At 36.2% G+C, this 25,570-nt stretch overlaps 1 protein-coding gene across 5 annotated transcripts in view; it reads right to left on the bottom strand.

Annotated features, from left to right (window-relative positions):
• The window catches only part of ZPBP (zona pellucida binding protein), a 129,003-nt gene that overhangs the window by 24,126 nt on the left and 79,307 nt on the right, over positions 1–25,570 (bottom strand). For 3 of the 5 annotated variants that reach the window (XM_069587326.1, XM_069587325.1, XM_069587328.1), the window contains one exon: positions 22,784–22,961. In XM_069587326.1, the coding sequence (XP_069443427.1) occupies positions 22,784–22,961 (178 nt within the window). Of the gene's footprint in view, positions 1–18,117; positions 19,631–22,783; positions 22,962–25,570 lie in introns of those variants that run through there. The other 2 variants (XM_069587323.1, XM_069587324.1) reach the window with 1 other exon arrangement.

The following is a 25,570-nucleotide window of genomic DNA, read 5'->3' as shown; positions in this document are numbered from 1 at the left end:
GCGAAGAGTCCGACACGACTGAGCGACTTCACTTTCACTTTTCACTTTCCTGCATTGGAGAAGGCAATGGCAACCCACTCCAGTGTTCTTGCCTGGAGAATCCCAGGGACAGGGGAGCCTGGAGGGCTGACGCCTATGGGGTCACACAGAGTCGGACACAACTAAAGTGACTTAGCATTAGCATTAACAAGAGAAAAGATAAATGCTAACCTCAAGATAACAGATGCTTGAAGTATCAGACAATATTATTCTAAGGTAGATAAATAAATAAACTGAAGAACAGAGAGAAAACACTGAAAAACAGTAAACCCTCAGGCACCTATATTACAGTAGCAATAGGCATAATATGGGTATCACTGTCAATATTGAAGAAGAAAAGAGAAATAGTAATCTAGCAATATATATAAATGATATTACATAATTTGATGAAAGACAAATTCACAGATTCAAGGATCTCATAGAATCCTAAACAGATATTATTTTTTTTAATGTCTAAAAACATCACACTCAAAAGGTTGACAATATATAATAAAAATCCAGAAAGCAGTTGGACAGAAATGACAAATTATATACAAGGAAACAACAATTCAAGTGACTACAGATTTTAAATCAGAGTCTGCAATGGTCAGAAGACAGTGGAACAACAGTTTTAAGAACTGAAAAAAAAAAAAAAAGCTTCAAACCAAAATGCTATACTCAAACAAAATATCCATCAAAAAATGAAGAACAGAGATCTATAGATAGAGAAGTGTCATCTTTAGACAGAGAAAAGGTAAGAGAATTTGCCACCAGCATACCTGCTCTACAAGAATTGCTTGAGGAAATTCTTTTAGATGATATAATATCTGAAAGATACTATGTGAAAGATAATATCTGGCAGACATAACATCTGGAAGAGGAAACCTCCATCAGCAATGGAAAACATCTGGATAAATATGAAAGACTATTTTCTCCTTAAGTTATTTAAGGTATGTAAGATTATTAAAAGTAAAAATCACAATAGGGTTTGGAGAACTTTTCAGTGTGAAAAGTGAAAGTCAATCAGTCATGTCCACCCCATAGACTATACAGTCCAAGGAATTTTCTAGGCCAGAATACTGGAATGGGTAGCGTTTCCCTTCTCCAGGGGATCTTCCCAACCCATCGTCTCCAACATTGCAGGTGGAGTCTTTGCCAACTGAGCCACAAGGGAAGCCCTTTCAGTGTACCAATAAGTAATAAATATGATTATAAAATAAATGCCAGTGAGATGGTTGCCAGATAAGGGATTTCAAGCATTGTAAGGTTTCTACATTTTTGTGGATTGGTGTAATATCAACTCTTAAGTAGACAATGAAATTTCAAATTTGTATAGTCTTTAGACTACCAAAAACATATAAACAGTACTGTCAAAAAGGAAATTAAATGAATCAAATACAACTAAAATGGCATTAAATGTTTTAACTATAATACTTTAAATAATCAAATAATATAAAAAAGGCAGCTTAACTAATTGAAAATGTTATAAGAAGAAACAAATGAGCTAGAATAGCTAAGGCAACTTTGCAAGAGAAGAAAAGAGAATCACACTACCCAATCTTAGTACTCAGTAGCTACAGGACAACAGAAGTTTTGGTAGAAAAACTGACACAAAGATCAATGAAACAGATCACCTTCCTGAGTAATCCATCAAATTCTGAAAGATGAAATAATATCAGTTTTAAAGAAACTCTTTTGGAAAATAAAGTTGGAGGGAAAATTGCTCAAGTCATTTTATGATGCTAACATAACTGTATTTCATAAACATGACAAAGACATTAAAGAAATAGATGAATACTCTTGCTGAAAAAGGTATAAATATTAACAAATGAAATAAAACAGTAAGTCAAAAAATAAAAGATCACAATTGGTAGAGTTTATCTCAGGAATGCAAGGTTAGTTCAACATTAGAAAATCAACCAATGTAAATTTCTATACTAATATAATAAAAATATATATTTTTTTAATTCAGATAAAGAATGGAACAAAATTCATTAACTACTCATGATCATGACTTCAGAAGAGCAGGAGACTGGGCTTCCCTGGTGGTACAGTGGTTAAGAATCTGCCTGCCAATGCAGGCGACATGTTCAATCCCTGCTCTAGGAAGATCCCAAATGCTACAGGCAGCTAAGCCCATGAGTCACAACTACTGAGCCCGCACACCTAGAGCCTGTGCTCTTCAACAAGAGAAGCTACTGCAATGAGAAACCCGTTCACTGCAACAAAGAGTAGCTCCTGCCTGCTACAACTAGAGAAAGCCTGCACACAGCAATGAGATCTAGTATGGCCAAAAATGAATAAATACATCTTAAAAAAAGAAAAGAATTGTAGGGGACTACAATATCTAAGACAGTCCTAGTGCTAATATCATTCTGAAAATGAAAAAGAAAAGTTATCTCTAATATTGGGAACAGGATAAGAATGCCTGTTTTTACTCAACACTGTATTGGAAGACCTAGTCTTGGCAATAAAACAAGTAAAGGAAAAAAATGGCACAAATATCAGAAAAAAATAAAATTTATTTGAAGATGATATATTTATTCTTGAAAATATATATATAGGGTCTAGAAAATAATTATCAGTTCTCATCATTTGAATTAAACAGGGACACTGGATCCAGGTTAATATTTAAAAATCAACTGTATTCTTATAGTAATTCAGAAACACAGAATAAGCAAAGAAATTTTTAAATAAAGTACTTACGATAAAGCTACATTAATAAAGACACATGGTATTGGTAAAATGATAAATATAAGGATAAGTGGACCAGAATTAATTCAGTTGAATTTTTGACAGCAGTACCAAGGAGCTTCCCAGGTGGCGCTAGTGGTAAAGAACCAAGACGTGGGTTCAATCCCTGGGTCAGGAAGACTCCTGGAGGAAGGTATGGCAACCCACTCCAGTATTCTTGCCTGGAGAATTCCATGGACAGAGGAGTCTGGCAGGCTACAGTCCATAGGGTCACACAAAGTCGGAAACAACTGAAGCAACTTAGCACGCACCAAGGAAAATTTAATGAGAAAAGAAAAGTCTTCCACAAATGGTTCTGGATCACCAAGATAGGCTATCTGTATAGTGAAAAATGAATACTGACCCTTATCCTCATACCAAACAGAAATATTAATTCAAGCATAGACTTAAATGCTCAACCCAAAAGTACTAAATAAAAAGCACAGTAGAAAATCTTTGTGACATTAGGGTAGGAAAAGTTTTATTAGATCACAAAAACACATGAACCACAGAATTAAAAAAATAATAATAAATGGGGCTTTTTCAACTTTTTGCTTTGAAAACAAAAATGCAAGCCTTAGTCTGGAAGAATATATTCATAGTATATATATCAGAAAATAACTTTTGTCCATACTAAACTAAGAACTCTGTAACAACTCAGTAAGACAAATAACCCACTTTAAAAATTACAAAGATATTTTAACAGACATTGTGCAAAAGAAAACCAACAACCAATAGAAACTTGAAAATATCTTGTTAAAAGGAAAATTAAAATTAAAACCACAATGAGATATCACTACACATACACACATTGGAATGGTTAAAATTAAAAAGTGTGACTACTCTATGCTTTGGAAGATATTTATTAAATAGAACAACAGGAACTCCACAACTTTGCTGGTAGAACATGAAAATTTTATAGCCACTTTAAAAATAATTTGGCTTTTTAAAAAAATAAAGTTAAACATAAACTTACCGTATGACCCAGCAATCGCAGTCATAGGTATTGTCCACACAAAGACTTGTACAGGAATGTTCATAGCAGCATTATTTGTAATGGCCTAAAACTGGAAACAACCCAAATGTCCATCATCAGCTGAATGGATAAACAAATGTGGTATATCCATACAATGGACGACTACTCAGCAATAAAGAGGAGCAAACTATTACTATATGCAATAATACTGATGAACCTCAAAATCATTATGCTGAGTGAAAGAATTCAGACAAAGATTATATACTGTATGAGTCCACTTATTAAAAATTATAAAATGTATGTAAATATGTAGTGATACAGAGCATAATATCAAAGTTAGCCTGGGAATGGATTTTGAAAGAGGACTGATTACAAAAAGGCATAGACAAAGTTCAGGATTATGGCAGAGATCCTCTTCTTGATCACAGTAGTAGTTTCATGGATGAATACAGTCCAAGTCATTAAACTGCATAATTTCAACATGTATACTAAATTGTATGTCAACGTTGAGCCCAAACAAAGCAAGTTGCAGAAATTATTTAAGACACTACTCATTGGTTATCATGCAAACCAATTATTTGCTAGTGTTGACTGCCACAATAGGGCTGAAAGCATAAAATCCTAAACTGAGGTAAAAATATCAAATTCTAATAACAGATATATCTGAGCAAAGCAAAGACAATAGATTGTCGAGGCCTTCACAGGAAGCTTGGCCTATGTTCTAGTTAAATCACTTTAGTGTGACCTTGCTAAAACTCATAGTTCTAAGTGTTTATTTTTTATTTTTAGGATTTTTTTCATACCCATTCTTCTCACATAGGAATAAAGACAGTTTCACTGCTTTATTGACAGTTTTCATGCTCTTGATTTCTTATCAGCCTTCCTAGAATGTTCAGAAAAGTACTCACCAAAAGTGGTGAGAGTTGGCATTCCTTTTCTCTTCCAGTTCTCAGGGCCCACAGGCTTTCCCAACTAGGTGTGATACTAGTTGGAGGCTTTTCAGAGATGCCATTAATTTGATTGATGAGGGAAATATCAGTCAGTTTAATACACGTTTAATTGGAATCTCAGAAGGAAAAAAAGTAGTTAATAGGAAAATTACTTGACTAAATACAATTTTCCAAATTTGAAGATCACTTAGTCCACAAATCCAAGAAACTCAACAACAAACTACTAACAAAGAATCATGAAAAAAACACCACCAAAATGCATCATATTTATATTCCTCAAAAGCGTAATAAAAAGAAAATCTTAAAAGAATTCTCAAAAAAAAATAAATAAACGCACATGTTGCATAGAGTAACAAAATGAGGATGATACAGATTTCCAACTGGAACAATTCAAGTGAGAAGACAGGGTTCAACATTTAAATATGTTCAATATCCAGTATACAAAACTGTTCAAAAATGAAAACAAAAAAATATGACTATTCATCAGTAGCAAACTCACACCAGAAGAAATGTTAAATAAAATCCTTCAGGCCATAGGAAGAGAATTGTACATGGAATTGAGTCTACACCAAGAATGAAGACTAATGGATAGCATAATTAGATGGGTAAGTACTGCAGAATATTCTTAAAGAAATGGGAATACCAGACCACCTTACCCGCCTCTTGAGAAACCTGTGTGCACGTCAAGAAGCAACAGTTAGAACTGGACATGGAACAATGGACTGGTTCAAAATTGGGAAACGAGTATGTCAAAGCTGTATACTGTTATCCTGCTTATTTAACTTATATGTAGAATATATCATAAAAAACGCTGGGCTGGATGACTTACAAACTGGAATCAAGACTGCCGGCAGAAATATCAACAACCTCCGATATGCAGATGATACCACTTTAATGATAGAAAGCTAAGAGGAACTAAAGAGCCTCTTGGTGAAGGTGAAAGAGGAGACTAAATAGCTGACTTAAAATTCAATATTCACAATATGAAGATTATAGCATTTGGTTCCATCACTTCATGGCAAATAGATGGGGATAAAGTGGAAACAATGTCCGATTTCATTTTCTTGGGCACCAAATCACTTCAGACGGTGATTGCAGCCACAAAATTAAAAGACACTTGCTCTTTGGAAGAAAAATATAAAAGGCGTATTAAAAATCAGAGATATCACTTTATTGACAAATGTCCATATATGTCAAAGCTATGGTTTTTCCAGCAGTCATGTATGGATGTGAGAGTTGGGCCAAAAAGAAGGCTGAGTGCTGAAGAATTAATATTTTTGAACTGTGGTGTTAGAGAAGACTCTTCAGAGTTCTTTGGACTGCAATGAGATCAAACCAGTCAATTCTAAAGGAAATCAACTCTGAATACTCACTGGAAGGTCTGATGCTGAAACTGAAACTCCAATACTTTGGCCACCTGACGGGAAGGTTCGACTGACTAAAAAAGACCCTGATGCTGGGGAAGATTGAGGGCAAGCGGAGAAGGGGGTGGCAGAGGATGAGATGGTTGGATGGTACCACCGACTCAATGGACATGAATTTGAGCAAACTTAGGGAGACAGTGAAGGACAGGGAAGCCTGGTGTGCTGCAGTTCATGGGGTCACAAAGAGTCGGATATGACTTAGTGACTGAACAACAAATTCATGTAACTTTTTCTTATTATGTATATCCCCATAAAAGATAAACTGTTTAATAAGCAGAACAACATAATGTGGAATTTGTGACACAGGTAAGCTAAACTGGATAGATGTCAACAATAAGGAGGGAAGAAATGGAAGTATATTTTAAGATGCTTATACTTTATATGAAGTGGTATAATAATAAATACAGACTGTGATAAATTAATGACAACCACTAGAAACCTAAAATAACCATTACAATAAAAACACAGAGAGTTGTAACAGGTCAATAAGGCAGATATGTAGAAGAACAAACACTTCAACTGATTTAATCGAATGCAGAAAAATAGGAAAAGAGGAACAAAAAACAAGTTGGGGAAACATAAAATGGTGAGATGATGCACTTGAACTTGACAATAAGAGTAGTTATAGTAAATTGGGTTTAAAGATCCCAATTAAAAGACATAGTTTATAAACAAATTGAAACATTTATCTTTTCTCTATATATAAAACCTCCAGAGATTGGATGCTCTTAGTTTCCAGTAACTTTATCAGATAAGTTAGAAAGGTTATCTCAATAACAGGTAGAGAAATCTCAAGGAATTTTGGAGACCTTGAGAAGGGAGGAATTTACTTCGATCTGTTAGGCAAAAGCTGTGATAGCTTTTGGAATGGCTTTCCATGCAGAAGTGCGCCGGCTGTGACAGACCATGCAGAAGCATGGCCGAGAGGAGCTACCCCTCGCCTGATGTCAGGGGCAGCAGCCGGGAGGAGCTACCCCTCGCCCGAGGTCAGGGGTGGTGGCTGAGAGGAGCAACCCCATGTCCAAGGAGTGGTGGCTGCACGGGCACAGGAGGGCCAAGAGGAGCTACTCCACGTTCAAGGTCAGGAGGGGCGGCTGTGAGGAGATACCCCTCATCCAAGGTTAAGGAACAGCGGCTGCACTTTGCTGGAGCAGCCGTGAGGAGATACCCCACATCCAAGGTAAGAGAAACCCAAGTAAGGCGGTAGGTGTTGTGAGAGGCATCAGAGGGCAGACACACAAATCATAATCACAGAAAGCTAGTCAATCTAATCACACTAGGACCACAGCCTTGTCTAACCCAATGAAACTAAGCCACGCCCTGCAGGGCCACCCAAAACGGGCGGGCATGGTGGAGAGGTCTGACAGAATGTGGTCCACTGGAGAAGGGAATGGCAAACCACTTCAGTATTCTTGCCTTGACAACACCATGAACAGTATGAAAAGGCAAAATGATAGGATACTGAAAGAGGAACTCTCCAAGTCGATAGGTGCCCAATATGCTACAGGGAGATCAGTGGAGATTAACTCCAGAAAGAATGAAGGGATGGAGCCAAAGCAAAAACAATACCCAGCTGTGGACATCACTGGTGATAGAAGCAACATCCAATGCTGTAAAAAGCAATACTGCATAGGAGCCTGGAATGTTAGGTCCATCAGTTAGGTTCAGTTCAGTCGCTCAGTCATGTCTGACTCTTTGTGACCCCATGAATCGCAGCACCCCCATGAATCGTGGCACGTCAGGCCTCCCTGTCCATCACCAACTCCCAGAGTTCACTCAGACTCACGTCCATCGAAGTCAGTGATGCCATCCAGACATCTCATCCTTTGTTGTCCTCTTCTCCTCCTGTCCCCAGTGCCTCCCAGCATCAGAGTCTTTTCCAATGAGTCAACTCTTCGCATGAGGTGGCCAAAGTACTGCAGTTTCAGCTTTGGCATCATTTGTTCCAAAGAAATCCCAGGGCCGATCTCTTTCAGAATGGATTGGTTGGATCTCCTTGCAGTCCAAGGGACTCTCAAGAGTCTTCTCCAACACCACAGTTCAAAAGCATCAATTCTTTAGTGCTCAGCTTTCTTCACAGTCCAACTGTCACATCCATACATGACTACTGGAAAAACCATAGCCTTGACTAGATGGACCTTTGTTGGCAAAGTAATGTCTCTGCTTTTTAATATGCTGTCTAGGTTGGTCATAACTTTTCTTCCAAGGAGTAAGTGTCTTTTAATTTCATCTGCAGAGATTTTGGAGCCCCCAAAAGTAAAGTCTGACACTGTTTCCACTGTTTCCCCATCTATTTGCCATGAAGTGATGGGACTGGATGCCATGATCTTTGTTTTCTGAATGTTGAGCTTTAAACCAACTTTTTCACTCTCCTCTTTCACTTTCATCAAGAGGCTCTTTAGTTCCTCTTCACTTTCTGCCATAAGGGTGGTGTCATCTGCATATCTGAGGTTACTGATATTTCTCCCGGCAATCTTTGATTCCAGCTTGTGCTCCCAGCCCAGTGTTTCTCATGATGTACACTGCACAGAAGTTAAATAAGCAGGGTGACAATATACAGCCTTGATGTACTCCTTTTCCTATCTGGAACCAGTCTGTTGTTCCATGTCCAGTTCTCACAGTTGCTTCATGACCTGCATACAGATTTCTCAAGAGGCAGGTCAGGTGGTCTGGTATTCCCATCTCTTTCAGAATTTTCCACAGTTTATTGTGATCCACACAGTTAAAGGCTTTGGCATAGTCAAGAAAGCAGAAATAGATGTTTTTCTGGAACTCTCTTCCTTCTTCCATGATCCAGCGGATGTTGGTGATTTGATACTGGTTCCTCTGCCTTTTCTAAAACCAGCTTGAACACCTGGAGGTTTGAGGTTCACGTATTGTTAAAGCCTGGCTTGAAGAATTTTGAGCATTACTTTACTAGTGTGTGAGATGAGTGCAATTGTGTGGTAGTTTGAGCATTCTTTGGCATTGCCCTTCTTTGGGACTGGAATGAAAACTGACCTTTTCCAGTCCTGTGGCCACTGCTGAGTTTTCCAAATTTGCTGGCATATTGAGTGTAGCACTTTCACAGCATCATCTTTCAGGATTTGAAATAGCTCAACTAGAATTCCATCACCTCCACTAGCTTTGTTCGTAGTGATGCTTTCTAAGGCCCACTTGACTTCACATTCCAGGATGTCTGGCTCTAGGTGAGTGATCACACCATCGTGATTATCTTGGTTGTGAAGATCTTTTTTGTACAGTTCTTGTGTATTCTTACCATCTCTTCTTAATATCTTCTGTTTCTGTTAGGTACATACCATTTCTGTCCTTTATTGATTGAGTCCATTCTAAAGGAGTTCAGTCCTGGGTGTTGTTTGGAAGGACTGATGCTAAAGCTGAAACTCCAATACTTTGGCCACCCACCTCATGCGAGGTGTCTGATGATGGGAGGTCTGATGATGGGAGGGATTGCGGGCAGGAGGAGAAGGGGACAACAGAGGATGAGATGGCTGGATGGCATCGCTGACTTGATGGACGTGAGTTTAGGTGAACTCTGGGAGTTGGTGATAGACAGGGAGGCCTGGCGTGCTGCAATTCATGGGGTCACAAAGAGTCGGACACAACTGAGTGACTGAACTGAACTGATGGCTTTCCTAGCCCTGAAAGGTTTTATTTTAAAAGTTCATTCTGACAGTCTGACAGCAAAAGAGACACAGATGTACAGAACAGTCTTTGGACTCTGTGGGAGAGGGGAAGGGTGGGATGATTTGGGAGAATGGCATTGAAACATGTATAATATCATATGTGAAACAAATTGCCAGTCCAAGTTCAATGCATGATACACGGTGCTAGGGTCTGCTGCACTGGGATGACCCAGAGGGATGGTATGGGGAGGGAGGTGGGCGGGGGGTTCAGGATGGGGAACACATGTACCCCCATGGTGGATTCATGTTGATGTATGGCAAAACAAATACAATATTGTAATTAGCCTCCAATTAAAATAAATAAATCTATAATTAAAAAAAGAAGTTCTGTCTGAGACTCTATAAAAGTCTCAGCAAAGCACAAAAGTCTATGATCAATTATGGTTATATTAGTCATCAGGCCAAGTTTATTGAGAACAGACCTATACTACAAACAGGTCTTAATTTGGTTAGATTTGATAAAAATGCTGGTGATTTTAAGGAGGAAGAGATGTTTCAATGAATGGTAAATCCCAGTTTGTTAATGGAGGCTTATCTTCTAATTCTTAGTTATCTACTAAGACTCATTTCCTGGATAGTTCTTTGCTGTTAGGGTATATGAATGTAAAATTGAATTGAATTATTAAAGAACTTTAATAATGGCTTCCCTGGTGGCTCAGACGGTAAAGCCTCTGCCTGCAATGCAGGAGACCCGAGTTTGATCCCTGGGCCGGGAAGATCCCCTGGAGAAGGAAATGGCAACCCACTCTAGTACTCTTGCTTGGAAAATTCCATGGACAGAGGGGCCTTATAGGCTATAGTCCATGGGGTCCCAGAGAGTTGGACATGACTGAGCAACTTCACTTCACTTCATTTACAGACTGGATTTAGAAAGCAAGATCAAAGTACATGTTATCTAAATAAGTACATCTTAACATAAAGAAGTAAGTTTAAAGTAAGGGTCTAGTAAAAGATACAGCATTTGTACTGATCAATTTTATGTGTCAACCTGGCTAAGTGATACTCACTAGTTATTCAGTCAAACATTAATCCAGGCATTGCTATAAAGATACTTTGTAGATAAGATGATTGTTTACAATCAGCTGACTTTAAGTAAATGAGATAACCTGGTGGGACTGTTTTAATCAGTCAAAAGGCTAACAACAGAACTACAACCTCCCTAAATAAGAAGAAATTCTGCCTGTGGACTGTAGCTTCAGACCGTGGCCAACAGTTTTTTGCCTGCCCTTCCTGAGAGCCTGTCATATTCATTTTGGAATTGTCTCACTAGTTGTCATAATCATGTCAAACAATTTCTTTCAATAAATCTCTCAATATGTATCTCCTACTGACTGTCTTCTCTAGTGGAACCATGACTGATAATCCATGATAACACCAATAAAAATAAATCCATAGTTGGTAGTCAGAGGTCAAAGGATAGATTATTGCAAGGAATAAAAAATACCTCACAATGATAAGGGCATGAATATAACCAGAAAGATATAGCAGAAAACATGTTTCAGTAATTGAAAAGTCTGACTCTTTGTGACCCTATGGACTGTAGCCCAGCAGGACTGTAGGAGTGGGTTGCCATAGGCTTTTTCAGGAGGTCTTCCCAACCCAGGATCAGAGTCGCGTCTCTTATGTCTCCTGCACTGGCAGGCGGGTTCTTTACGGCTAGCACCATCTGGAAAGCCCCCAAAGTATTCACATACCACACATTCTCTTTAACAGTTGAATTTCAATAAAAGAAAGACCTCTGGAAATTTCCACAACAGTTGGTAATTAAACACAGTCTTAATAATCAACTGCTTGAAGAAGAAATCAGAACAGAAATGAGCACTTTGAAATAAATGGAAATGAAAATAAAACACGACAAAATGTGTGAAGCGCCACTAAAGCTAGGGACAAATGTATACCTTAAAGGCCACAAATTGTCAGAATGCTATCCCTTACACAAATAGCCTAATTAATCATAAGTGTTAAAGCAAGTGAATTTTCAGTAAAACAAAACACACTTCTCAAAAAAGAAGAAAAAATAGAAAGTATTCTCTGTCTTTGCCTTGATGATTATATGTAAGACTATTAGCTAATTTCTCTCTCCTGAGGCCAGTAGTGAGTCGGAAGATATATTTAAAGTGCTGGGGGAAAAGCATCAACTGAGAATTATATATCTGGCAACAATGTCCTTTAAAAATTAGGGAGACATAAAGCCATTCCAAGATAAAGAAAAGATGAAGAGATTCATTACCACTAGATCTGTCCTACAAGAAATATTAAAAGGAGTCTTTTCAAAGCAGAAATTAAAGGATGCCAGGCAGTGACTCCAAGCCAGATGAACAAATATAGATCTCTAGTAAAGGTAAACACACAGTGGGTATATATGTCAGAATTATGGCAATTTTGGCTTATAACCACTATTTTTATTTTCTGTAAAATTTAAAAAAACAAATGCATAAGAACAATTATCAATTATGTTACTGGGCACACAATATTAAAGATAAAATTTGTTGTGGCTGTTTAGTCACTAAGTCACACCTGATTCTTTGCAACCCCATGAACTGTAGCCCACCAGACACCTCTGTCCATGGGATTCCCCAGGCAAGAATACAGAGTGGGTTGTCATCTCCTCTAGGAGATCTTCCCGACCCAGAGATCAAACCCACATCTCCTGAAATAGCAGGCAGATTCTTTACTGTTGAGCCATCAGGGAAGCCCCTGAAGATATAATTTAGAACATCAATAAGTTAAGGGGAATGCAGAGTTGTAAAGAGGGAGAGTGTTTATAGTTGAATGAAGCTAAGTTGGTATGCTATAATTAGATTATTATAATAAGATGCTATATTTCATCTCCAATGGAGCCACAGAGTAAAGAACTTTACAAAGGAAATGAGAAAGGAATCAAAAAGTGTCACTATAAGAAATCAACTAAACATAAAAGAAGGCAGGAATGGAAGAAATGAGGAACAAAAAGGTATGAGAAATACAGAGAACAAACAGCAAAATGACAGTAGTCCTTTCGTAAGCAGTAACTTTAAACATTAATGGATTCACCTCTCCAGTCAAAAAGAGATACTGGCAAAATGGATCAAAGGGAAAAAAAAAAAAAGGAAATGTTTCACCCAATGTTAACTACAAGAGACTCATTCAGTTCTTAAGCACAAAAAGGCTGAACGTGAGAGAACAGGAATAGATCTTACATAGAAAAAATTTTTTACCTGCAAAGACTAACTAATACAAAGCTAGGTGACTATACTAGTACCAGAAAAAATAGACTTTCAGGCAAAAATTATTATAAGATACAAAGAATATTACATATGTTGGAAAATTCAGTTTATCAAGAAGAAATAACAATTATAAATGTATATGAACTTTTCACCCAACAACAAAGCTCCAAAATATATAAAGCAAACACTGAAAGAACTGAAAGGAAATAGAGTTTTATATAATATTAGTGACTTCAATAACTTATTTTTAAAAGTAACAACCATACAAAAACTCAATAAGGAAATGGAGAACTTGAACAACACTATATAATCCATTAGACCTGAGATACATATATATAGGTCTCCATCAGAATAGCTAAATATACATTTTTATCAAGTGAACATGGAACATTCTTCAGGATAGATCATATGTTAGGTCCCTAAAAAGTCTCAATAAACTTCAAAAGATTGAAATCATACAAAGTGCCTTTTCTGATTACAACAGAATAAAGCCGGAAATCAGTACATTAAGGAACACAGGAAAATACATAAATATTTGGAAATCAAATAATACTGTCAATTAATGAATCAATTAACACAAGGGAAATAGGTACTTTGAGAAATATGAAAATGACAATATAATAAACTTATGAGATGCAGCAAAAGAAGTGCTAGGAGAGTTATAACTCTAAATACTTAGATCCAAAAAGAAAGATCTCAAATTAATAAACTGACTGCTCAAAGTGAAAGTGAAAGTCTCTCAGTCATGTCCGACTCTTTGCAACTCCATGGACTGTTTTTCAGGCCAGAATACTGGAGTGGGTAGCCTTTCCCCTCTCCAGGGGATCTTCCCCACCTAGGGATCAAACCCAGGTCTCCCACATTGCAGGCAGATTCTTTACCAGCTAAGCCATCAGGGAAGCCTGACATTGCTTAAGGAAATAGGAAAAGTGAAACAAACAGAGCACAAAGCCAACAGAAGGATGAAGATAATAAAGATTAAAACTGAGGCAAAAAAAAAAATACATATAGATATATAGGAAAGTATATTAACAAAAACACAAAGCTGATTCTTTGAAAAAACTGACCAAATTAATCACTTTAGCTAGACTATGAATAAAAGAGAAAAGACTTAAAATACTAAAATAACAATCTGAGTGAAAGTTGGGATATTACTACTGATTTTATACAAAAAGAAATATAAAATTACACTATGAATAACTGAACACCAATAAATTAGATAACTGAAATGAAATGGACACATTTCTAACAACACATAATCTACCAAAATGACACATAAAGAAATAGAAAATCTGAATAAACCTGTAACTAGTAAGACATTAAATTACCAATCAAAAATCTCCTCATAATAAAAAGCCCAGGGCCAGATAGCTTCACTGGTGAATTCTATTAAAATTTAAAGAGGCAACATAATTCCTTTTTCAAACTCATCCAGTAATGCAGAGGAGACACTTCCGAACTCATAAAGTTATCATTATCCTGATACCAAAGCCATATAAGACACCTCAAGAAAATTAAGCCAATATCCTTATGAATGCTGACAAAAATCCTCAACAAAATACACCAAATTTAGCAACATATTTAGAAGACTGTATGCTGTGACCAAGTGGGTTTTATTCCCAGAATGGAAGGATGATCCAACATACAAAATCTTGATCAAATATATATATCACATTAACAGGATAAAAGAAGGAAAAAAAAATGCTCATCTCAATTCATACAAAACATTTTGCCAATGTCAATACTCTCGTAATAACAATCAACTGTGTATGGAAGAAAACTCTCCTAAAAGTCATATATGAAAAACTAACAGCTAATATCATATTTAACAGTTAAAGATTGAAAGCTTTTTCTCCAGAGCCACTTATATTCAACATACTGGAAATTTTTGACAGGGTAATTTGGTAAGAAGAATAAATGAGTATAATTTTTAAATAATAATAAAATTATTTCTGTTCATAGATGCCATGATCTTACATGTATAAAATATTCAACTTAAAAAAAAACTTACTAAATCCAATAAACAAATTCAGCAAAATTGTACCATATGAAACCAATATGCTAAAACAGGTGCATTTCTAGAAATCAATAATGAATAATCCAACATGGGAGTCAAGAAAACAATTCACTTAAAATAGAATAACAAAGAACAAAATGGCTAGGAATAAATTCAACCAAGAAGGTTGAATTTGTAGCTTACTACAAAACACTGCTGAAAGAGTGTTTTGAAACAGGAGACAAAAATTTGAAAAGATATCCTGTGTTCATGGATTGCAGGACTTAAATATTAAGATAAAAATACTACCTAAAACAATCTACAAATGCAAAGCAATTCCTATCAAAATCACAATTTGAGTATGTCATTTTTTCTTTTCAGAAATAGTAAAACTCATCCTAAAATCCACAAGGAACTCTAGGATCCATGAATAGCAAAACAATCTTGAAAAATAAAGATTTAGATCAATTACACTTCTTGATTTCAGAATTTATTACAAAGCTGTAGTAATCAAAACTGTGTGATATTCGCATAAACACAGATATACAGACCAACGGATCAAAACAGAGGTCCCCGAAACAAACGCTCACATACATGGTCAACTGATGTTCAACATGGAAGCTAAGACCATTCCATGGGTAAAGCATAATCTTTCCAACAACTGGTGCTGGAAAAGTGGATATCCACATGCAAAACAATAAAGTTGGACGCTTACATTGTATACAAAACTCAACTGTCAAAGACCCCACCACCAAACAGAACCACACTGGGGATTAGGTTTCAACATATGAATTTGAGGGGATATAACTTTGGTGAAAATTATAGAGGAATTCTTTGAACTATTTTTTTCACTTTTCTGAAGTCTAAATTTTATATCAAAACAAAAAGTTTAAACCAATCAGTTACCTAGATAGAAATCTAAGTAAAATATTTCTAAGACATCTATAAGAACAATTATAATTGGGATATATTTAAACAAAAACTTAACGGGATATATTTCAATGAAGATGCACAAGCATATGCACGCACACACTCAGATACACACACATCACGCTCATGAGTTGGAAGACTCAATATTGGTAGGACGACAGTTCTACTAAAGAGACTGATAGTTTCAATGAAGTGACAATCAAAATCCAACAGCTAATGTTATAGAACTTGACAAGATATTTAAAAAGTCTGACTGGAGAGGCAATGGGCCTCATAGCACATAGTGAAAGTTGCTCAGTTGTGTACGACTCTTTGTGACCCCATGGATTATGGAATTCTCCAGGCCAGAACACTGGAGTGGGCAGCCTTTCCCTTCTCCAGGGTATCCTCCCAACCCAGAGATCGAAGCCAGGTCTCCCACAATGCAGGCAGATTCTTTACCAGTGAGCCACCACGGAAGCCCAAAAGTACTGGAGTGGGTAGCCTATCCCTTTGCCAGGGGATCTTCCCAACGCAGGAATCAAACTAGGGTCTCCTGTATTGCAGGCGGATTCTTTACCAATTGAGCTATCAGGGAAGCTCTCATAGTACATAAGGACATGGCTTATCAGAGATTTGAGACTCATTAAAAGTTGTAAATAATTGTTGAAGAGATAGACTAATGCATTAGTGGAACAAGAAAGTATTCAGAAACATATCTACCTAAAGAGACACAAATATGTAGCACTGGATAAAGGAGGACACTATTGAAGGTTTCAAAGTAATGAGATGATTACATTTGGAATTTACAAGTATAATCAGAAGCAACGTGGTATAAGGACTGAAAAGGAGAAAAAGGAAAGGGGCACCGGTTAGGAAAAGACTATAATCATTTCAGGCAAAAAAGAATGAAATCCAAATTACAGTGGCAATGAAATTAAGCAGATAGGTTTGGGTGAAACCTCTAAACATGAAATTAACTGTGGGAGAGCGGTGAGGGAGAGCGAAGAGAAGGAAGGGTTGAAAAGTGCAAAGGACTGCTGTCCAGTTAACAAGTCCTGAGTGGCAGACCTGTGAAATCTCCCAGACAAGGAATCAGTCTAAGCACATGCAGCAGGGTGAGAGACATGGTCCTTACTTCAAAGGGCTATAAAATTTTGCTTTTTAGTTTTTGAAAAGTCATACTCAGAATCTATTAAAAGACATACCAAAATGTCTGTAGTTACATATACATTATAACACTGTAATACATTCTAACATTGTCATGCACTGTTACACACGTATTATAAGAGAGATTAAGATAGGGTGAACATGCTAAACTATTATAAAACACAGCAAAAAATGTAAAATATCAAAATGTCCATTATTTAAGATTAATACTCATTTTTCTATAAATTTATACAAAGAAGTAACTAAAAAAAATAAGCTGGTTAAGTAAAAGTGTAAACATTTAATACAATAAAGGAAACAATCTAATTTCTAACATAAACAAAATGATTAAATATAATTCCTATGATTAGTTAGCTATTTTTAGTAAGAGTAATATGCAGAGTAGAGTAACATGGAATTGTATTTACAACTTAATGGTCAACAGAAAAAGAGTCACAATAATTTCATTATTTCTGTGGAACCACTTATTGATATAGCTCTGTTAAAATTATAAACTTATGAAGACAAAGATCAGGTGATACCATACACAATTGATAAATTTGAATTATTAGAGAAAGGAAACACTTGTGAATGTTTTTCTTTAGCATGCCTTTAGCGTTTTAACAATGGTGCTCAAGCTTTAAAGGAAAATTTTAAATTTTTACCTTTTTATTATGAACTCTAACACACACAAAAAATAAGATATAAATGTACAATATAATGAATGTTTGCACAGAAGACCTGTCTAGAAACAATTAAGGAACATAAAATTGGAGCCTGCCACCTCTCAACACTGCTCCTGTGTCCCACTCCACTCATCCCCCGTCCCCATCACAAGTCAGCATTAGTCTTCTGTGTCACAGTGATAATTTCCGTCGACTGCACTGTGGTTTTAGCTTTCAGCATTCATAAATAATCTCCATAAAACACAGTTCAGCTATGCCAAACTGTATGGATTACACTGTGGTTAATTGGCTTCTTTTCCATCAGTTATGTTTATAAAACTTATCCACATGGTTCTAATTCCCATTCACCCATTATAGCCATTACTATATAACACTCCCATTATATGAACAGATCACTCTTTTATTTGTACATTTTAACATGAATGGACATTTGGGTTGTCTCTAGTTTGGGACTATGAAAACATATGCTGTGAGGAAATTTTCCTGAGAGTCAAATGCTAGATCATGGAGTATGTGCATCATCACGTTTACAACAATGCCAGACTGCTTCCCCAGGGATACGGTTTACATCCATTCAGGCAGTGTACTCCAAGTCTCCATAGCTTTTTAAACATACAGTGTACTAAGACTGTTTACTTTTTGCCCATCTGATAATTGTGTAGTAGGATCTCCTTTAGTTTTTAATTTACATTTTCCTGATTACAAAAAGGTTGAACATTTTTCACGGATCCATTGACCATCTGGAATTACTCTCTTGTGAATTACTTATTCAAACCTCTTTCCATTCTTTCAAAATTGTCTTGTCTTTTTCAAAAATGTTTTCTATAGGCTTTTTATATGACCTAGTCTTTTGATGGTTATATCCATTACAAATAGTTTCCACTCTCTGGATTATCTTCTCTTTGGAATATCTTTTGATAAACCTAAGTACTTAATTTCTATGCAGACAAAACTAACAACCTTTTTTTTATAAAAATCAGTGATCTTAGTCTTTTTCTGATGCTGAAGATGTGATGATATTTCCTTGTTATATTCTAAAATGATTACAGTTCTTGATCTATTTATGTTTGTAATACATCTGTAAGTGATTTTTAGCTGAGTCCAATCTTAATTTTCTCTATATTGCTTTATATGCCAGTATTACCTGGCAATTTTCATGTATGTTAAGCCCTCACAAATTCAGAAATATTGTACTGTCACCTCTTCTTTTTAGACCTATCTTTTCATCACTGTGTAAAGCCTCCTTGTGTAACTAATAAGACTTCTTGCCTTAAAGTTTGCTTTGCTGACATAAGCTTTTTTTGTTATTATTTTTCTTGGTGCTTGGATATAAAATTAGAGTAAGAATTCACAGTTACATGTGTGAGCATAATAAATTTTTAGAGTCTAAAATACCTTATTAAAAGTTAACTATATCTCCTAAATAATTTACTTTCACTGCAAAACTGAAGTGTGAAAGTATCCTTAATTAATAAAATTATCCAATGTTTACCCTGTAAGCTAATTATTTCTAACTACTGACACAGACTTTGTATCATCATGATAATCTTGCTAAAGTTTCCTGGGACTCCCCAAAGCTTTGGATGTGCAACAGAAAACTTTATTTATAAAAGTAACAGAAAACAACAATGCTGCATAAAGTGTCAGAAAGCTCTCTCTTCACCCATTATAATCAATGACAACCAGTCAACTGCTTCAGCAGGACGAAAGACATCCCGTCTAGGTACTGCTTTATCAATACCAATATTCAGCAGGCTCAAACTGTCATGGACATCAATCCACCTAGGACACTTATAAACGTAGCTGACTGGCTCCCATACCGTGGATATATTTTTGAGAAGATCTTCAGGTAACAGTGTGGGAGACCCGGGTTCTGTCTCTGGGTTGAGAAGATCCCCTGGAGAAGGAAATGGCAATCCACTTCAGTACTATTGCCTGGAAAATTCCATGGACAGAGGAGCCTGGTGGGCTACAGTCCATGGGGTCACAAAGAATCAGACACGACTGAGCGACTTCACTTTCACTTTTCACTTTCAGGTAACTTTAAGACACTGCCATAGATTAAAGAACAAGAAAAAGGAGGAGTGGGATATTATGTCCAAAAATGCTATTTGATGAGGTTAAATAGGAATAAAATAAAGAGGAAAACAAGATATACAGAGTCTTACAGAAATAATAGAAACCACAGGAATTACACAGTAAAACATATTTTAGAATCTGGATTGTAAAAAAATTCTATCAGAAACAGTATAATATTCCAGCTGGACTTTGGTTGTAGTATTTTTATGATATAATTTATGAAATTATGAGATATCTATAATTCACAAATTAGAACTTATTCATTATTCATGTCAAAATTATAGACAAAATGATGCATATAATAAACAATGCTAAATGTGAAGTTGAAGTTTTTTAGTAAAAATCAATTTAAAATGCTAAGTCAACTAGAAATGATAAACTAGCAGAGGTAGAAATGTTAAGTTTCCAGGCTCATAAGCAAACCATCTTTATCTGTGGTCTAGATGTGAAAACTAAATGAGCAAAGTAAAACAGCCCCAAAAAAGAAAGCATCGCTGTTTACTTGACCGACTGTTGAGAAAGTAGATAAGCTCACATAATAGGTCTGCTTACTCAATCTGTGCTGAACATGGACTGTCGTCATTTTGGAAGTAAGTTATCTTACACAGTACCTCATACATTTTATGTGCTTCTATCTAGTATTTCATTTCACACTTGAATGGATTTTAAGTTCATTTAATATGTTAATTTTGTCTTGTAAGTATTGTTGTATTTTATGTTGTTGTTGTTTAGTCATTAAGTTGGGTCTTACTCTTTTGCGACCCCATGGACTGTAGTTCACCAGGCTCTTCTGTCCGTGGGATTTCCCAGGCAAGAGTACTAGAGTGAATTGCCATTTTGTTCTCCAGGGAATCTTCCCAATCCGAGGATCAAACTCGCATCTCAGCCACTGCAGGTGGATTCTTTACCACTGAGCCACCAGAGAAGCCCATTATATTTTACAGAGTCTTTCAATTTGCAGAACAAAGTAAGTATGTTTCTGAGTAACATGTGCTCTTTAAAATTTTTAGAATGATAGCCTCATATGATATAGACAAAAATAACTGTATCTGACGAGGACTTGAAGGTCACATTGTACTTAATGAGTTCTGTGCAAAAAAGGGAGCTCCATCTTGCTTAAGTAGTCTAACAGAGATGATAATAACACAAAAGTAATCTAAATTAAAATATTTATTTATCATTGAATGACACAAATGGAAATATAACAAATCATTAGTTGATAAGTATACTGAGCAATGATAATGATCCCATAAAATTCTAGAAATAAATGTTATTTCTCTCCTCTATTCAAAGATACAGCTCATACTGCCACATTAAATTTGAATTCTCCCACTTTGCTCTCAAAGCCTGCCATGCCCTACTGATACTAATCCTCTAGCCCCAGTCAAGTGAAATCCCCCCAGAAATCTGAAGCTCAATCATGCCCTTGTTTGGGTGGTACTTGTTAAGCTAGAATCTTCAGAGTCCTACCTCAAGGGTCAAATTACTCAGAAAGCCTTTTTGCCAATTACATTAATCCTTTAGGATCCATCCTATCTCTAATTTGGTTTGCTTTATATAATCCCCTTTCTGTTCTTTTCTCTGTGGTGTAGTGGTCTCTTGTTCACTAATTGTTTCCTGGATATATCTCCTGTATCGCTAAGCTCTGTGGGCCAAGACATGCATGTGAGAGAGCATTTCAGAGCCAGAAAAATTTTAGAGATTTATACATATTTTATTTATACTTCCAGTGGTATCTGTTGTCAAGAATAAGAGAAGTACTTAATTAACCTAATCAAACAGTATAACACATAGTAACTTGAATGTTATAATTACATGGTAAAATGAGAATATCTGAAAATTACACTATCTGAACTTTTATAAATGCAAAAAAATTAATGATGAAATTATTATCACAATAATAATTATGATGAAACCTATTATTTCACATGAAAGAGCTACATTTAACTATTTCAAATTCCTGGAATTAATGATATATAACTATTTAAATGTTTTAGCTTGTCTCAAAAGACTTTATTGATGGATAATGTAAATGCATTTAATAGACAGCTGAACTACCGGGTTTTGTTTTCACTGTTTGGCATTCCTAGGCTTTTCTTCATCATTTTCTGTGCTCTAGTGATATATGTAAGCACAGATTGGCAAAACAGTCACTAGGTTGGTACTTGTAAGTGTGTTATTTGTTAAATTTGTATTTCCTAAGACAAATTTTCAGAACATTTTGTCAAAATTCATATCCCTAAACAAAAAAAAAAAATTATGAAACACACAGAGCAAAATCTAACCAAGTTAAGTAAAGCAAAGTAAAAATAATATTTAGAGCTCTATCAAATGAACAGGTTTTTCATCTAACAGAAGATAACAGAAGAGAAGGGGAAGAAACGGAGACTTGGAAAATGGTACTAATCTAGTGGTATTTTTATTAGAAAGTCTCTGAGGATTAACTGCCTCAATCAACAATGGAAACTAGAAATTCAAAGACTTTGCATCCATGTCCCCATGCTAACAGCCTCTACAGATGCTTCAATAAGAGCACACGATGGAGGTAATCCAGACAGCAGCTCAGACCCTTCAGTGGGAGGATCGAAGGCCAGGAGGAAGACTGGCAGGAAAGCAACTCACACACTTATTTTTTAAAAAAGTAAAAAGATACCTAACCTAGGCTATATGAATGTAAAATCCTCAAAAGTTGGTTCTAAAATAGTTTGGCCATTAAGATAAGTAACTCTAGGTGTCTCATAACTAGCATTTGTTTTTCCTCCCAGATAACTGACTGATGCCCCAACCCCTCTTTACTCTAATATTAAAACAAGGCCAGAATTAAGCCAGATGTTTTCTTTTAAATCTTCAGGCTGAGTCTTTTCAAACACACTACTTCAAACCTAAATAATAGTAAATAAATGTGATAGACATTCACTTAGGCATAATGAAGGTAAGTGAATAAATCATGAAATCAGATTTCATTACATACCACAGCACTCAGGACATCGTGGGTGTTTCAGGATATTCATTCCATACCCTGGGAAGCAGCGATTAATCCAAACCATTTGGAGGGTACCTTCAATATAGTATATCTCAGGCAATGGCTCTGCACGTCTGCCCAAAACTTCCACTTGTTGATTAAAAAACCGCTCTATGAGATTTTTAGCCTAAGACAGAAATACAGTATGAAAAATCATTATTGCATAAATGTAAATTTTAGAACAAATAAGGATTTGTATGTTTTAGAAACAGTACAAATTCTCAAGGTCCTTATTTTTTTCTGAATTCAAAGGATATAAATAGCACCTATAAAACTGAAAATATTTCAACTATAAACCTCAAATATTTTCAAATACAACACAGAGAAAATATTTCAATATATAACCAAACTTTTTGGTCCTTTGGTTTTGAATAATATGTGAAAGTGTTACAGTCACTAAAGTCGTGTCTGACTCTTTGCGTCCCCATAGATTGTAGCCTGCAAGGCTCTTCTGTCCAAGGAATTCTCCAGGGAAGAATACTGAAGTGGATAGCATTCCCTTCTCCAGGAAATCTTCCTGATCTAGGGATCAAACTCAGTTCTCCTGCACTGTAGATTCTTTATGGCATAAGAGCAAAAATAAGACAGTACTTTGAAATAAAATGTACTTTCAGAAATGTACTCTAACAATTAAATGTTCTTTAAAAAATGTACTTTAAGAATCTTTAAGAAGCATATGCTGAGGCATCTGCTCCACTCTTTCTATACAGAAAAATTAGATTTAAAAACAAGAGGGAATACAGCCCATATTAAAACTTCTAGCTCTGTTTCAAAAATCAAATTTACAAAATAATTAAGGCATAATTCTGATCTATAATTAATTACCATTTTACTTATAATAATTATTCTGTCTTGACTCCTAAAAGTAAGGAGAGGCTTATACTTTTCAGTGACTAGTAAGCTTTACCTGGTAAAGCATGACGTATGGTTATGAGTTAACACCCTCTGTAAGTCAGTTAGTTCGGCCCAGTTCTTCTATGCTAACATTCAATTCTAATACAGTGAGAAGCAGGGATGAAGGAACTCATGTTGATCTATAACCACTAATGGTGTATCTCAATCTACTGACTTCCTCAGATATCTTTCAAATTATATTTCTGCCATGGAAATTTCTACAAGTAATTGTAAAAATGTTTTTCAGTATACTGCATTCAATCAGTCTATTACTGAATTACTATATTTAACAGTCTACATGGTTTTCTTGTATTTCTAATAAATTCTGTCAAATTTGCTATTTATTTTTAGTTAGGGAAGTGCTTACAAATTAATTAGCTACAAGTCTGGTATGTAATTAACTATATTTAAATAGTGAGTGAAAGTCACTCAGTCATATCCAACTCTTTGCAACCCCATACTATACAGTCCATGGAATTCTCCAGGCTATAACAGTGGAGCTGGTAGCCATTCCCTTCTCCAGGGGAAGCTGTTCCCTTCCCAGCCCAGGGATCGAACCCAGGTCTCCCTCACTGAAGGTGGATTCATTATCAGCTGAGCCACTAGGGAAGCCCAAGAATACTGGAGTGGGTAGCCTATCCCTTCTCCAGCGGATCTTTCTGACCCAGGAGTCAAACTGGGGTCTCCTGCATTGCAGATGGATTCTTTATTAACTGAGCTATCGCGTGAAAGTGTTAGTTGCTCAGTCATGTCCGACTCTTTGCGAGCCTATGGACTGTAGCCTGCCGGGCTGCTCCATCCAGGGGATTTTCCAGGCAAGAATACTGGAATGGGTTGCCATTTCCTTCTCCAGGGGATCTCCCAGACCCAGGGATCAAACCCGGGTCTCCTGCATTGCCGGCAGATTCTTTACCATGTGAGCTACCAGGGAAGCACAAGACTACAAATAAAATTTTCAGGAGACACACTCATAATCACTTAGCTTCCTAACATTCTATGCAGAAAACAACAACAACAATGAAACTAGATCTGGAAAACTGGACTTGATGAACAAAAATAATCATGCAAATCAGATTTCTGTTTCCTGTTTTCCTTCTAAAAAGCAGAATCAGGATAAGTATCTCATTTGGTAGAAATGGAAAGAAAGTAAATTACTTGAATCATTGACTCAGTTTTTAAAATAATGAGTATGTTGATGGTTACTGCTGCTGCTGCGAAGTCGGAAAAGGCAATGGCAACCCACTCCAGTACTCTTGCCTGGAAAATCCCATGGACAGAGGAGCCTGGTGGGCTGCAGTCCATGGGGTCATAAAGAGTAGGACACGACTGAGCAACTTCACTTTCACTTTTCGCTTTCATGCATTGGAGAAGGAAATGGCAACCCACTCTAGTGTTCTTGCCTGGAGAATCCCAGGGACGGGGGAGCCTGGTGGGCTGCCGTCTCTGGGGTCTCACACGGGTCTCACGACGGGTCACTGTACCAAATAAAGGGTGAAATTGGGGAATTCTCTGAGTTGGGTAAGAATGAAAGATTTTAAAACAAAAATTTTTGGACCAATTTGGATGACATAAGAACAAATCATGATTATAGAAATTCTTCATAATTTAATCACCTAATTAAGATATGAAGAATTAATACTATAGAAAAAAAAAAGAATTAATACTACAGAACAAACATCATAATGCCTAGCCTAAGCTACTATTCCCTTCACCCCCTACCTTCAAACTTTACAGAATGATTAAACATATATGGAAGGAATATGTTCTATAGTTATTAGTTATTGATTACAAGACTAGAACAAGAAATCATTAAATATATATATATATATAGTGAAATATATA

This window comes from Ovis canadensis, chromosome 4 (genome assembly GCF_042477335.2).
Source record: "Ovis canadensis isolate MfBH-ARS-UI-01 breed Bighorn chromosome 4, ARS-UI_OviCan_v2, whole genome shotgun sequence".
In the NCBI taxonomy this organism is placed as follows: Eukaryota; Metazoa; Chordata; class Mammalia; order Artiodactyla; family Bovidae; genus Ovis; species Ovis canadensis.
This window is presented reverse-complemented; position numbering and strand designations above follow the sequence as displayed.